General features: G+C 36.7%; 1 protein-coding gene across 4 annotated transcripts in view; it reads right to left on the bottom strand.

The window, feature by feature from the left end:
• The window catches only part of ece2b (endothelin converting enzyme 2b), a 151,286-nt gene that overhangs the window by 106,664 nt on the left and 27,134 nt on the right, over positions 1-17,488 (bottom strand). Inside the window, exon 1 of one of the 4 annotated variants that reach the window (XM_073923320.1) lies at positions 9,898-10,126. In XM_073923320.1, the coding sequence (XP_073779421.1) occupies positions 9,898-9,900 (3 nt within the window). In that variant the 5' untranslated portion in view covers positions 9,901-10,126. 4 annotated transcript variants of the gene reach the window in all.

Here is a 17,488-nt window from a genome sequence, read left to right on the forward strand (position 1 = left end):
TTTTATTTTTTTTAAGCGAGATGCTAATGGTCTAATCCAATTCAATGATCTATGCTAAGCTAAGCTAAAAACACCCCCTGAGATCAACTAAATATATTTAAACTCAATAAAACTCAACTGTTTAACTCTTTGGGAAATTGTAAAATGAGTCTATTTGCAAGAAAGTAGAGTGCTTTAAGAGACTAAACAGCCATGCACGATTCGAGTTCCACATAAGTAAACTAAAGATATGGCTTGGAATTATACTCGCATTCTGAATATGAGTAGAGTTCATAGCCATTTCGACATAAAGAATAGCAACTTTTCATTCTTTTGGTCATAATACACAAAGTTACTACAAAAGAGTCAAGTGTTAAACACAAAAAAATTACAAATTGATTTTTAAAATTTTTCTGAGCGAGATGCTAATGGTCTAATCTGATTCAATGATCTATGCTAAGCTAAGCTAAAAGTGCTCCCACCAAACTTAAACATCCGCTGAATGGATTTAAAATGAATTAAAAACTGAGCCTAACTCGCCTAATTCCCAAAAAAAACTGGAGTGTTCCTTTAAGAGACTTAACAGCCACACACAATTGAAGTTTCGCACAAATAAAATAAACATATGGCATATTCTGGTTTAAAAATTAAGGAACTCTGCTGTTATATCATGGCTGAAGCAATCGCAATGATGTTACACAGTGTTGTTAACTAGTTACATAGCTGGGGACTATTTTCAGGCACTGGATAATATCACTGTGCTTGCTTCAGCCGTGGTACAGCAGCAAAATTCCTTGATGATTTCTCCAGAATATAAGTATAATTCCTAGCCATTTCCACCTAGAAATTAGTTTTTTGATTTTCTGTTGTTCATAGGGCACAACGTTACAACAAAACAGCCAAGCTTTTAATAGAAAACAATTAAAAAAAAACTCTTTTTTTTTTTTTAAGTGAGATGCTAATGGTCTAATCCGATTCAATTACTACGCCAGAATAAGAGTATTGTTCCTAGTTATTTGGACCTAGAATCTAGCAACTTTTCATTTTCCGTTGGTCAACAAAGCTTCTACAAAAGATTCAAGCTTTAAATACAAAAAAATAATAATTATAAAGTCTTTTTTGATCTGTTTAAGAGAGATGCTAATAAGCTAATACAATTCAATGATCTATGCTAAGCTAAGCTAAACGTGCTCTTACCAGACTGAATGGATTCAAATCTGATAAAACTCAGCTGTTTAACTCTTAGAGAAGCTAAGGAGAGCAAAAAAATATAAGGTGTGTGTTCCTTTAAGAGACTAAAAGGCCACACACTATGTTTTCGGCCCTCAGAGACTATCTAAAGGAAAGATGAGGTAACAAAGGCTACGTTGAAGAGCTGATTGGACAATACTCAACGCATGAAGACTGAAGACGAGTGCAGAGAATGGGTGGACAGATCTTTCTGCAGGCCCCCAAATAAAGGTGCTCAGACATGGTGTCGCCGGCAGACATGGGTGAGGTCCAAGAACAAATAATCACTTAAGCGGACATAATTACACACACAATCTGCATTGTCTGACTTGCTAAAATGTGGACACATTCACAGATGAATGATGACCACAGATACAGGACACAGAGAAAGAGTGCTGCGCGATTTTTATGGTTATACAAATGGTATTTTAGGATAGTTATAAAAATTCTGATTTAAATTTAGTTGTGCTTGTTTGAAAAGCAGCTCAATTTGGCTACTGTTTTATGGATATAAATCATATCAATATAAAGTGATTTCATATTTGAAATAATAATACTATTATTAAAAATCAGCACAAATTATTGTAAAATTTAATGATAAAGAATAAAAAAATATATATTAAAAGATAATATAATATAAAAATTAATATAAAAGGTTTCACTTATTGAAATCCAGTAATGATGCAGGAAATTATTATTAATTATTAATTATTTAATTAAATTAATTATTATCATTATTATTATTATTTACTATAAATAGTAAAATAATGACAAACAATGATAATATTTTATATTATTATTAATAATAACAGCAATAATAACAATCTTCTAACAATAAAAATATTATTACTGTTACTACAATGATAATAATAATAACAACAGTAATAATGATATTTTATTGTTAAATGATTGTTATTATTTTATTATTTATTTAATTAATTTTAATTATTTAAAATGATTATTACTATTACTATTATGATTATAAATATAGTAATAGTAATAATATTTTTTATTGTTTGATGATTGTTATTATTATTATTATTAAAGTAATAATAATAATAATAATAATATTTTGTTAGATGATTGCTATTATTGCTATTATTATTGTTATTATTGTTATTGATAATTATATTAATTATTATTATAGTTTATTGTTTTAGTATTTATAGCAGTTAATAATAATAATAACAATAATCTAACCCAAAATAATATTATTACTATTACTATTATCCTATTATAGTAATAATATTTTTATTGTTAGATGATTGTTATTACTATTGTTATTATTTTTGTTTTTTATTATTATTATTATTATCATATCATTAATCACATTTAATATTTTATTTTACTATAAACATTTTATATTTATTGATTGATAATACAGTGTCAATGTAATATAATAATAAAAATATTTATTATATAATATATAAATAAATATTTTGATTAAGTTGTCCCCCAAAATAATCTCAAAATTGTGTTGTTTCAGCTCATTTTAACCAGTAAAAGCTCTTGTGTGTGTCTTATTGTCTGCAAAATTATTTTTGGCTTCACATCTTTATATAACTTTATATAACTAAACATGAAAAGACGATTCGCCAAAGGCCCAGTTCAACAACAACAACAAAAACATTCTGCCATTAGCTGTTGTTTTTCGGAAGAAGAGAGCATTTTCCAGTTCAATCGAGGCTTTGAGAGGCGACCCCACACACACACAAACACACACACACACACATACAGAGAGAGAGAGAGAGAGAGAGAGAGAGAGAGTGAGACAATCTGTAAAATCTTAATAGCAAATGTCAGGGCTTAAGTGACCTTGCCTGATCATTTGAGGATGTGGAATTCCTCGCAGGGTGTGGATTACACAAACAAAACACACTTACGCACGGGAAAAAAAAAACACACTGCCTTGTCGAAAGTGGATATTGAGCAGCTGGGAAAGCTCTGATAAATTGGTCGACAGCGGATCTGTAATTAGACCAGGAAAGTCAACTCACCGACATCATCTGCAAAGTGCTTTTGTTTTAATTTCGTGCATTTTTGTAATGAATGCATTCAACAGCTCTGTGTGAAATAAAATGTCATCATTAAATTTTAAGCTATAAGCAGGGCCAGACAGAATCTGCGGACATTTTTTACTATTTCTGCAAAGAATTTTTTTGAAATATTATAATTAAACTTCCTTTGTATTTTGTACACTGTTGTAAATGTTGGTTTAACGGGATATCACGGTGGCGCAGTGGTTAGCACTGTCGTCTCACAGCAAGAAGGTCACTGGTTTAAGTCCCGGCAGGGCCGTTGGCATTTCTGTGTGGAGTTTGCATGTTCTCCCCAAGTTGGCGTAGGTTTGCTTCGGTTTCTCCAACAGTGCAAACACATGCGCTATAGGAGAATTGAATAAACTAAACTGGCCATAGTGTATGTGTGTGAATGAGCGTGTATGGATGTTTCCCAGTACTGGGTTGCAGCTAAAAGGGCATTCGCGGTGTAAAAAAGTTGGCGGTTCATTCCGCTGTGGCTACCCTTGATTAATGAAGGGACTAAGCCGAAGGAAAATAAATGAACAACCAGGAAACCAGCGATTTCTGAGGCTGGTGACTCGGATGAACTTATCCTCCGCAGCAGAGGTGACTCTTGGTCTTCCTTTCCTGGGGCGGTCTGCATGTGAGCCAGTTTCTTAGTAGCGCTTGATGGTTTTTGTGACTGCACTTGGGGACACTTTCAAAGTTTTTCCAGTTTTTCGGACTGACTGACTGATGATGGCTGCTCGTTTTTCTTTAATTAGCTGCTTTTTTCTTGCCATAATACAAATTCTAACAGTCAATTCAGTAGGGTTATCAGCTGTGTATCCACCTGACTTCTGCACAACACAACTGATGGTCCCAATCCCATTTATAAGGCAAGAAATCCCACTTATTAAACCTGACAGGGCACACCTGTGAAGTGAAGACCATTTCAGGTGACTAAGGCTGCGTCTGAAACCGCATACATCCATACTATATAGTAGGCTAAAATCAGTATGCGAGCCGAGTAGTATGTCCAAATTCATAGAATTCAAAAATCAGTATGCGAGAAGTACCCGGATGACTTACTACTTCCGGCGAGATTCTGAAGTGCGCATCCCATGCACGCTGTGCTATCCCGTAATGCCCCGCGAGAGAATTCATGAATGGGAGTGAAGCGACGCATCTGACGCGGGTAGGTCACGTGAGCAAAACAAAATGGCGGATGTAGTACGTCCGAATTTCATTCATACTTTTCACTTTCATACTGTATAGAACGTACTTTTCTAACGGCCGAGCAGTACGTTTAAATTCAAATGTAGTACCTACTGAGTAGTAGGCGGTTTCGGATGCAGCCAAAGGGCTCTATTTGACGGTCCATGCGCAGAGCGCAAAACGCAGGGCGCAAACGCTTTCAGGGCGTGTCAGAACGCATTTTTGCTAATTTAAGGATGGGAAAATACGCTTTGCGCCGTGGCGCATGGTCTAAAAGGGTTGAGTTTATTTTCTTAATGAGTAATAGGTGTGTTTTGAGAATAAACCAATCAGAGTCTCATCTCCCATTCCCTTTAAGAGCCAGCTGCGTCGCATCATAAGTAAGTAACGTAAAGTAAGTTCACTTTCGCTTTTGCTCTTGTGGATAGGAAAACCTTCCCGCACAGACATCAGTTAGCCTATAAATAATTAATTTCGTTTGTTAAGCGCAAAGATTTGTTTCAAAACTATTTCTAAATTCAGTTCTAATTTCCAGCAAACGAATAAATGAACAATAATAACAAAATGTGCTCAAAATACTGAGTTATATCTTAATACACATGCTGTGCCCCTTATGGTCTAAAACCTGACAGGTGGACAAATCTAAGCTTGTTTTTAATAAAACAAATATAAATATGTATATAATAAATAATACTGCTAATAATAATAACATTATACAAAAGCAAATTGAATGAACTGAAAAAGCCTCCCGAGATGAAGAAAGCATGACGGCAGTGGTTTTTAAATTCATATAGGCTAGAAATTAATATGTTTTGTAATATTTTAATCATTTATATTTATATCCTATATATATCCTTATTATATATATATGCTTAATATATTATATCTTTTTCATATGTAAAGATATTTGCGTATTGCTCTACATCTTGTGTGTAGTGTGTAAGCCAGGCGCACTTTGCGCCAGACAATAGACTGACTTTGTTCTGGTCTAAAGATCAGACTATTTACAGTTTCTCAAAATAGCAATGTGCCAAAACACGCCTGCTTTTTTAGACCAGAACACCTATGGGCGCACATTTGTGCGCAAATGCATTTGCTATTTAAACAGTGTGGCGTAACACCTCAAAATGATCGTTGCTCCGAGCTAAAAGTAGCAAAAGACTGTTGCGCCGCGCCTTGCGCCACATTGCGCCGGATGTATGATAGGGCCCAAAGTCTTGAAGCTCATCAAGAGAACGCCAAGAGTGTGCAAAGCAGTAATCAAAGCAAAAGGTGGCTACTTTGAAGAACCTAGAACAGGGATGGGCAAACTTGATCCTCGAGGGCCGGTGTCTCTGCAGAGTTTTGTTCCAACACTAGTCAAACACACCTGAACAAACTAATCAGTGTCTTCAGGCCCTGCTGAAAAATCCAGCTTAAACCAGCCTAGGCTGGTTGGCTGGTTTTAGCTGGTCAACCAGGCTGGTTTTAGAGGGGTTTTGGTCACTTCCAGGCTGGTTTCCAGCCATTTCCAGCCTGGTTTTAGCTGGTCAGGCTTGGAGATGACCAGCTAAAACCAGCTTGACCAGCCTAGCCAAGCTGGGAGTCCAGCCAAAACCAGCTATATCCAGCTTAAACCAGGCTGGTCAAGCTGGTTTTAGCTGGATTTGGCTGGTCATTTTCCGGCCTGACCAGCTAAGACCAGGCTGGAAATGGCTGGAAACCAGCCTGGAAATTGCCAAAATCCCTCTAAAACCAGCCTGGTCAACCAGCTAAAACCAGCCAACCAGCCTAGGCTGGTTTAAGCTAGATTTTTCAGCAGGGAGATCACTAGAAATCTATAAGCAGGTGTGTTTGATTAGAGTTGGAGCTAAACTGTGCAGGACACCGGCCCTCCAGGACCGAGTTTGCCCAACCCTGACCTAGAATATGACATATTTTCAGTTGTTTCACACTTTTTTTTGCTATCCATATAACTCCACATGTGTTCATTCATAGTTTTGATGCCTTCAATATGAATCTACAATTGTCATAGTCATGAAAATGAAGAAAACTCTTTGAGTGAGAAGGTGTCTACTGTATATATTTTTTTATTTAAGCCTTATAAATGCTTTGGCAATACATTTGAAACCCTTGTCATGCCAATAAGAGAGGGAGAGAGAGAGAGAGAGAGAGAGAGAGAGAGAGAGAGAGAGAGAGAGAGGCTGCTGGCCCGAGCTCTCAGTGGTGACACGAAACGGAAGTCAGGGTTCAGCAATCTCCTTTTCCTCTTTTCTTCAATTCATGACCTCTCTCCACACACTCCGACAGCGAGACCCGCTCAATAACTCGCACATGCACACACAAACACGACGACCACAACACACACACACACCTGCTGATGCAGACAGTGTAAACCGCTCATTATCTCTTAGACGTATTCTCACTGTACACAAACAGTAACGCTTTTGGGGCATAGCAGGACACATCAACATCTAAGTCTAGGAATAATATTTCTGTGAGTCTCAAACATGGCTACTGACTACATCTCTGCAAACAGAGGGAAGTGTTAGGCTAAACAGAATGTTGTTTAAGCCGCTTATTGCAAATTGTACAAAAAATGAGCGAAACGTGTCTTCTATGATGATCATGTTTTCAAACTCACAGTTAAATACCACAGATATTTAAACAAACCAGGCTCATTCTGACAACATACCGCAATAAACATGACCTGGAGATCATGAAATACGTCCCAGGCGTTACGTGTTTTGCAGTTTTTGTTGTCGCGAATCCACCAGAGGTCGCTGTGTACGCTTTTTGAGATCTCAAATATCTCTTGTGTCTTTTGTGACTGCTATTCTCATGTAAATCCACCAGAGGCTGCTGTTGACTAACCGACTGACCCACCCTCCTCCTTCCCTAAACCCAACCAATAGTGTTTTCAAAAGCAATCCAGAAGAAGAAAAGTCCTCGCCTGATTTGTACCACACTTTCAAAATTTTACCACATTCTCACCGTTATTCACTTGTTTATTTATTTTTATTTTGCTTATTTATTATATAGGCGACGCAGTGGCGCAGTGGGTAGCACGTTCGCCTCACAGCAAGAAGGTCGCTGGGTCGCTGGTTTGATTCTCGGTTCAGTTGGTGCTTCTGTGTGGAGGTTGCATGTTCTCCATGTACTCCGGTTTCCCCCACAGTCCAAAGACATGCGGTACAGGTGAATTGGGTAGGCCAAATTGTCTGTAGTGTATGAGTGTGTGTGTGTGTGAATGAGTGTTTGTAGATGTTTCCCAGAGATGGATTGCGGCTAAAAGGGCATCCGCTGCGCAAAAACTAGCTGGATAAATTGGCGGTTCATTCCGCTGTGGTGACCCCAGATTAATAAAGGGACTAAGCCGACAAGAAAATTAATGAATGAATGAATGTTTATTGCATTTTATTATATTTTATTTGTGTATGTTTTACTCGATCACATAAACTCTACAGGTGCCTGATAGTTAGCTGTGGAGCTAACATGAATAAGATTCACTCTAGTGAACTGCATCCATGTTAGCATGTCACGTTTGATGTGGTAATTTCACAGTAGGAATACACACAGGTTCGAAGACTCGTTCTCGCCACCTGCAGTGCAATTCGGTCGGGTATACATCCACGTTAAAATATTAAAGTGAAAGTCATCATAGAATGCGTAGAATAGACCCAGCTCCCAACCCAAATTTGAAAATATAACGCAATATTTTTTTACCGCTCAATAAGACTCTATAACAACCCACCACCAATATATATATATATATATATATATATATATATATATATATATATATATATATATATATATATATATATATATATATATATACAACAGTTCTGTCTGGTTCTCAAATCTGATTGGCTGATAGCCGTGCGATATTCTGCAATATCAGAACTCCTACAGCCTCTTTACCCTTTGTGTATTACTCCGCCCACATACAACCAGCAAAAAGCAGACACTACAGATCTAAAGTTTAAAAGATGCTTGCTCAGCTGTTTAACTGTCAGCTTATGATTTGAATTTGGAAGAAAGTAGTTCCTCATACAAAAGGGTTTTTGAGACTCTCCATGTTTGATTTTGTTTTTATATACACAAATATGCCGTCAAACTGTTGTATAAACGCAGTATCACACTCGTAGCAGTGCGATATGGCTGTATATCGGCACTGGTGGGGGGCACTAAGCCACGAGGCCATGCACGCCTCCCACCAGTGCCGATATACAGCCATATCGCACTGCTACGAGTGTGATATTCCTCATTTATATATATATAAACATTTTATTATTTCAGAATCAGTATTGTCTAATTGTATTGTTATCTAGAGCAGGGGTTCTCAACTGGTTTAGCCATGGGAACCACATTTTTACATGGTCATCAAGCCGCGACCTAAATTTTTAGAAACTATAATACAATTTTAGGAATTATAATTAATTTGTATTTATTTGTTAACATAAACAAGTAGTGACAGACACATCATAAGAAATTCACCAAGACTTACAAATAAACACTATTTTATTACTGTCTTTTAACAAAATGGATCAAATTATCGAAATATTACAAAGTAAACACGACAAATACAGTTAATAATAAACTGTTCATGAAACATGTTTTCTGGTTTCTAAATGTTGTTTTAATTTAGAAGGTTTCATGCTGTCTTATGAGAGCACCTCACTACATATCACACTGAGGCTTTAAGTCTTTTTTGTCATCAATATATATATTCATACTTTACATATTCAGGGTCATACTTGCGATTCGGCAAATTTGTTGCAACAATTAAATGAAATTTCACATGTCAAACGGTACGGTTGTCGCACACGCATTACAAAATAAAAGTATGGTATAAGCAAAATAAGTACAAATTTATACTTTTGTTGTTTTTTTTGACCACTCCGCGACCCACTGAAAATGTTCCCGCGACCCACTTTTGGGTCACGACCCACCAGTTGAGAAACACTGATCTAGAGCATTTTCCCCTAAAAAAATGATAGCTATAATTTAAACAACTTATATTGTGTTGTCTTCAGCATACGGGTTGTCTTCTTGTTGTGTTGTTCATTTATTATTTTGACCAATTATCAATGTATGCAAAAAAGAAGAACATTTAGAAGAAAAATGTCATCGGTACACAGCAAAAACATGTTTTAAGCACTACTAAACTGATAAATAGTACATTTTCAAGCTGTCTTTGAATATTTTTCCATAAGCAGTATAACTTGACGCCTGTTCTAATCTAGATTTTCTTGTATTGTTAGTATAACAAGTATAGGATCTGTCAGTAGTATTGTAAGACGCTATTTGCTCAAAACATAGCCTCTGTTTTGCATAAAAAAAATGCAAATAGCAAGATGCCATTCACACAACACAACAAGCTAGTTGTATTTCCTTTCTGCGGCCACAAAAAAACAAAAACGCCATAAACATATTCAAACAGCATGTAGTAAAACACATACAGCTTTTCTCGCTCATATTTTCTCACCATCTCTCCTTTAAGTCAGCATGCAGCGTCTGTTTCACCCGGACAGCAGGCAAACAGAACAATAAATCAATCCCTCGTTCAACACGCCGCATCACACACAACCCAGAACAGGCACTGTACGTGAACACACACGCCACAGACACATCAAAACACACTGCCTTCCCCTTCTCATTTCCTTCTCTTGTCTGTCTCTCTGGTGGTGGCCATAAACAGGCAGCTTTCAGATGGGAGGGAGGCGAGAGCGAGAGCAGACGAAGGAGTGTGTGCAAACAACACTGAAAGCCACAGTCAGGAGGGTCTGTCTGGGAGAGTACATTGTGATAATGAAGAATATCTATATCAATGGAATAAAGAAATCAACTGCAATAACATGTAATAATCTTAGCTAATCTTAGCAGCCTTACCGTGGAGCTCAGCCAGCTATCAGAGTTAGAAAGTGAGAGCAAACCCCTGACGTGATGGCAGATCCATTCATTGTTATACAAGCGCTTTTAGCTTTACAATTTTAATACATTTATTTTAATATTTGAATTAAGAAGTTTAATACTTGCACTATACTTTTGAGAGCCAATTATAATAAAAAAAAATACATTCCGCAAGAGACTGGCCTGCTGACCAAAACAAAAACACAAAGGCTCATCTCAGATTTGCCAGAAAACATATTGATGATCCCAAAAATGGCCCCAGAATGGCTGTAGAAAAAAAAATTAAGACTTTGGAGTGGCCTAGTCAAAGCCCTGATGTAAATCCAAATAAGATGTTGTGTTATGACTCTAACAAAGAAGGTTCATGCTCAAAAACCCTCCAATGTGGCTGAATTACAACAATTCTGCAATGATGAGGGGCCTAAATTTATCCAAAGCGCTGTAACAAACTCACTGAAAGCTATCAAAGACGCTTTAATGCAGTTGTTGCTGCTAAGGGTGGCCCAATCATTAGGTTCAGGGGCAAACACTTTTTCACACAGGGCTATGTAGTTTTGTATTTTGTTTTACCTTACTACTAAACACCTTCATTTACTTGTGTTATCTTTGACTAATAATTCCATTAGTTTGATGATCCAAAACATTAAAGTGTGACAAACATGCAAGAAATACATTCTGCATGACACAGGCCTGCTGTTCAAGACAAAAAACACTGCTGAGCAAAAAGAACATTAAAGATCGTCTCAGTTTTGTCTGAAAACATCTTGGTGATCCCCAGATTGGCTGTAATAAAACAAATATATATATATATTTTGGAATGGCCTAGTTAAAGTCCCGACCTGAATCCAAATGAGATGTTGTGACATGATCTTAAAAAGGCTGGTCATACTCGAAAACTCTCCAATGGCTTACAATAAATCTTCATTTTCAATTAATTATTTAGATTAAGGGGGTTTTGCATAAAAAAAGCAGAAGTGGATTTAGCTGGTTTTGGTGCATTTTTTTTTTTTACCTGATAGAAAGAGGCTGATAGAAAATGCTCATTTACAAGAAAAGAAGTCTGATGGATTTTAAGGTTTTTGCATTTGAACTCTTTACATATATATATATATATATATATATATATATATATATATATATATATATATATATATATATATATATATACATATACACACACAGTTACAGTTGAAGTCAGAATTATTCGCCCCCCTTTGATTGTATTTTTTTTTTTTTCTAAATGATGTTTAACAGGGCAAGGAAATTTTCACAGTGTGTCTGATAATATTTTTTCTTCTGGAAAAAGTCTTATTTGTTTTATTTCGGCTAGAATAAAAGCAGGTTTACATTTTTTTTTAAACATTTTAGGGACAAAATTATTAGCCACTTTAAGCTATTTTTTTTCGATGGTCTATAGAACAAACCATCATTTTATAATACATTGCCTAATTACCCTAACCTGCCTAGTTAACCTAATTAACCTAGTTAAGTCTTTAAATGTCACTTTAAGCTGTATAGAAGTGTCTTGAGAAATATCTAGTCAAATAATATTTACTGTCATCATGGCAAAGATAAAATAAATGACTTATTAGAATTAAGTTATTAAAACTATTATGTTTAGAAATGTGTGTGTGTGTGTGTGTGTGTGTGTGTGTATGTTTATATATATATATATATATATATATATATATATATATATATATATATATATATATATATATATATATATATATATATATATATATATATATATATATATATATATATACACATACATATACATATATACATATATATATATATATATATATATATATATATATATATATATATATATATATATATATATATATATATATTAGAGCTTTATGTCCAGCAATGCCCCTGTAATATACTTTTCTGATATTATAATACTTTTTGTGTTGTTATTTTATTGGTCAAAAAATCAATTTGTGATGTCAAATGAACGTCACGTTTTTGACATCAAGTTGATTTGCATTCTTAATGTTTATTATTATTTTATTACGATGAAGGTTGAGAAAGGCCCGCTGGTAAGTGCATACACTTTCAAATATATATGCTATAATTTTATATATATTTTCATAATCAGATTTCCACATGGGTTGTTTGACTAGCAGAATATTTACGCTCTCCTGAGTTACAATGCAAATAAATGGTGACAAAACTTCAAAATCTAAAAAAATTAACAGTATAAAAGCACCTAAAATCTTTCAGAATGACTCATGCGGATTCACATCTACATCATATGTATTTCTGCTATACTGGTGAGTCACTGGTTTCAGAATATCATTCCCTTTTGTTCCACGGAAGAAAGAAAGTAAGCCATACTGTCAGGGTTTGAAATGACACAAGCGTATAAGACACAAAATCTGAATTTAGAAACTACGAAAAGTGCAAAACTAAGAGGAAATGAAATCAGAAATAACAGATCTCAGCAGTTTAAAACACATTTACACTACATCAAGCTATTTAGACATACATTGGATTGATTGGATTTACTGCATTCTTTTAAGTTAACTGGTTGCAAACAGTATATATGGGCTGAATTTAAACAAACAAATAAAGTTAGACATTACTTTTGTATAAATTAAGCCCACATAAATTGTTTGCAAACCTTAAATAAGGTAGCAAATCCAATGAATCACATCAAAACAAACCCAACCCTTCCATTCCCTCCATACATTCAGCTCCACAGTAACTCCCATTCAGAAGTGCCCGAATTCCCACAGTCCTCCGGCCGCTCATTCATTCAGGCTGTGCTAACACTTGTGCACCTATAGAGGGGGCTTCCATTGTGGCCCGGTTAAAGGGTACGGGGACAGAGAGCCGCACTGTTGTGGTACAAAAGGCCATTCTGTCCTGCGCCAGCGGCCCAACATGCCCTGATGTAGTTAGACACTTGAGCGCACTTCACAAGAGCCCCCCCCCCCCCCCCCCCCCCTCCCGCTGTAAACCAATAAGCACAACGTATGAAGACCTGCTGATAGCTGCTCCTTATGAAATTTGGTTTTTCCACAATAATGTCAAAGGGAAATGTCATCCGCAGCCCATTTTGGTTCCATAATGAGAGAGCAGAATTGGAGAATTGAGGTCGTGACTTTATTCATCGAGAGTTGATTAGATCATGAAGAGTGGGTGTTTTATCGTTAAACAAAGACAGGTGGTTTTGGAGAAATTAGGTGACAGCTTAAGTTAAAAAAAAATGTGGATCATGAGGATAAACATTTGTTTTTGGAATAGGGTAAATCTGCAAAAAATAAAAACAATAGTAAATGTACTGTAGCTGCAAGCAGCAATTAAGGGACCAAGCAGTTCAGAGCCAGAAAGATTTGTCAGTGCCGTAAACAAAAACCATGTTGCCTATTGACACGGATTTCACAACACTTGTTCAATATGGTCAAAAGATGATCCAAGTCAAATTTGGTGATATTTCGGCAAACGGTCTTTGAGGAGTTTGCAAATGAATTTCTTAAATAAACCTAATATGGCAGACAGGAAGTTTAGGCAAAAATGGCATATTTGGTATCAGTGTTCTCGGCATGACCCAAGAAATAAGTTAAGATCAATTTTACTACAATAAACATATGCAGTTAGCACATTTTTGATTCATTATTGGGGGCGAGGCAGTGGCGCAGTAGGTAGTGCTGTCGCCTCACAGCAAGAAGGTCACTGGGTCGCTGGTTCGAACCTCGGCTCAGTTGCCGTTTCTGTGTGAAGTTTGCATGGGTTTCCTCCAGTTGCTCCGGTTTCCCCCCCATTCCAAAGATATGCCGTGCAGGTGAATTGATATGCGGTGCAGGTGAATTGTGTGGGCTAAATTGTCCATAGTGTATGAGTGTGTGTGTGGATGTTTCCCAGAGATGGGTTGCGGCTGGAAGGGCATCTGCTGCGTAAAAACTTGCTGGATAAGTTGGTGGTTCATTCGGATTAATAAAGGGACTAAGCCGACAAGAAAATGAATGAATGAATGATTCATTATTGACGGTTAGTGAATGGTTTATAACTCGTGACCACTAGGTGGCACTGTTACTAAATGTATGTGTTGTGGTTATTGTGAGTTGCCAAGGACACACCCAAAGTTTAGTGTCAGTTTGTTTAAGCCAGGGGTCTTCAAACTCAGTCCTGGAGGGCCCTGTAGATTTTAGCACCAACTTGCTGTTGTTTCTAGAAATCCTTGTAAGAGTTTGATTAGCTAGCCCAGGTGTGTCTGATTGGGGTTGGAACTAAACTTTGCGGAACATCGGCCCTCCAGGACCGAGTTTGGACATGCCTGGTTTAAGTATTGCAGAGTTACAGCCTCAGATTCACATCAAGCTAGCACATTTTTCGATACCGTAAATGACAACCGTTGCGCTGATCGATATGATTTCCATAACATTTGGTCAGCATTTTCTGAAGAAGATCAGAATCAAATTTGGTGACAACTAAATCAACGATAGAGAAGGAGTTCGCAAAAGAAGCTTTTTGAACAAATTCAATATGGCGGACAGGAAGTTGCCCAAACATGGCATGTTTGGTATTAATGTTCATGGCATGACCAAATGAATGATTTGATACTAATTTTACTACAATAAACCTATGCTGTCAACATTGATTAGCCATTTTGTAAGATCCATTATTGATGGTTAGTTAAGGGTTTTTAACGTGTGACCACAAGATGACGCTGTTACCAAATTTATGTGTTGTGGTTATTGTGAGGTGCCAGTGACACACCTAAAGTTCGGCGTCAATATAATTACAAGTTTCAGAATTACAGCCACAGACGATCTTTGACATGGTGCCAGAACATTCGTCGGTAGCGTAAACGGAAATCATGTCGAGTATCTGTCTGAAGAACATCAGAGTCAAGTTTGGCGAAAATCTGAAAATCTAAGAGGAGTTCGAAAATCAAATAGTTTCAATCCAAAAGCAAAATGGCAGACAGGAAGTTCAGTTCATTTTGGCATATTTGGTATCAATGTTCTCGGCATGATCCAGGGAATATAATAAGACACGCGTCATGTCAATAAAGAATGTTTAGCAAAAGTTATTAGCATTTTTCAATATTTGCTTATAACTTTTGGCCACAAGGTGGCACTGCTCCAGAAGTTTTATTACATAGATATCGTCTGAAGTCCAATTTAGCAAGCCCTACATTAGATTAGTTCACAAGTTAAACGAAAACGGTTGGTCTAATCAACTTGAGTTCAATAACTTTTGGTCAGCATGGTCTGTAGATTTTTGTTCAAAATCGAATAAGCGGCCTAGGACGAGTTTGATCAAATAGGTTTTGCAAAAAATTCGAAATAGCAGAATAATTTTCATGACGTTGATTGTAGCCCATTCAGTTCCAAAGTTAACGATAAACATAAGGTAAACCTTGGACAAGTGGTGGCGCTAGAGAGTTTGAGTTACAGACTTCAGGTTTGCTGTGGTTCATGTTGACACTGCCCTCTATCATTGTGCCAAATTATACAACTTTCTCGCATATGGTTATATGGGCTGCCATTTAAATCCGGTGGAAGAAGAAGAAGAAGAAGAGGAAGCGGAATAATAATAATAATAATAATAATAAAAAGGCTAACGGAAACAATACGTGCCTTCGCAGCTTTGCTGCTTGGCCCATAATAATAATAATTAAATATGAGGAATGTGGATTAAAGCTAATTAATGCCTAAACAGTAGCAAATTGTTTGTAATGGGAAGATTACGGTTTGATTCTGTGGTAATAAATGAACTGATAAAACACAAACATGAACGTCTACCAACTGCCAAATATGGAAATATGTTATTTCATATGCTTGCATCAGTAATATAATAAGTACATGTTGGAGGCTTGTGGCGTGTGAGGAATTTCAATCGAAATGTAGACCATATTACTGAAAGCTGTGCTCATTAAAGTAACAAATGACCTGCTGTTATCTTCTGATATTATCATCTCTCTCTCTCTCTCTCTCTCTCTCATTATTATTATTATTACTAGAACATCATGTAGCCTTTACAACTATTACCAACAATATACACTCACTTTATTAGGTAAACCTGTTCAACTGCACGTTAACACAAACTTCTAATCAGCCAATCACAAGGCAGCAACTCAATGCATTTAGGCATGTAGACAAGGTCAAGAAAATCTGCTGCAGTTCAAATCGAGCATCAGAATGGGGAAGAAAGGTGATTTATGTGACTTTGAACGTGGCATGGTTGTTGGTGCCAGACGAGCTGGTCTGAGTATTTCAGAAACTGCTGATCTTCTGGGATTTTCACGCACAACCATCTCTAGGATTTACAGAGAATGGTCAGAAAAAGAAAATATCCAGTGAGCAGGAGGTCTGTTAGCACAAATGCCTTGTTGCTGCCAGAGGTCAGAGGAGTATGGCCAGGCTGGTTCAATTTGATAGAAAGGCTACAGTAACTCACGAGTAAACCACTCGTTTCAACCGAGGTCTGCAGAAGAGCATCTCTGAACGCATAACACATCCAACCTTGAGGCAGATGGGCTACAGCATCAGAAGACCACACTAGGTGCCACTCCTGTCAGCTAAGAACAGGAAACTGAGGCTACAATTCACACAGGCTCACCAAAAGTGCACAATAGAAGACTGGAAAAATGTTGCCTGGTCTGATGAGTCTCGATTTCTGTTGCAATATTCGGATGGTAGGGTCAGAATTTGGCATCTCTCAAGATTTTTTCCTTCACTTTGTCAATTGGTGAAGGTTGTTCCTCACCACTGTCGCCACTGGCTTGCTTGCTTTGGGACTTATGGAGCGGCGCATTGATGGATTTGCTCTTCAGTGTTTGGACAATTAAACCACCCTGAACTGAACTAAACTGAACTTCAACTCTGAGAACTAGACTGACACTTTCAATTTACTAAAACCTATACGTTCAGCCGCTTTGACACTATATACATGGTAAAAGTACTAGTGAAATAAAAATTAACTGAATTGAATGTACTGCAAGTAAAATCTGTCATTTGGAAGGCATATAGCATTTACAAAATATGACTGGTCATTTTTAAGGGCCAATCCCAATTCTATTTTTTTACCCTTACCCCTTCCCCTTGGCCCTTTAAAGCATGGCTAAAGGGGAAGGGTTTCAAAATTTACCCCTAAAAATCCCTTTCAGACGATCGCGACTGCTGTAGTTATTCTAGTTGTGTTAT

Source organism: Danio rerio, chromosome 15, assembly GCF_049306965.1.
Source record: "Danio rerio strain Tuebingen ecotype United States chromosome 15, GRCz12tu, whole genome shotgun sequence".
In the NCBI taxonomy this organism is placed as follows: domain Eukaryota; kingdom Metazoa; phylum Chordata; class Actinopteri; order Cypriniformes; family Danionidae; genus Danio; species Danio rerio.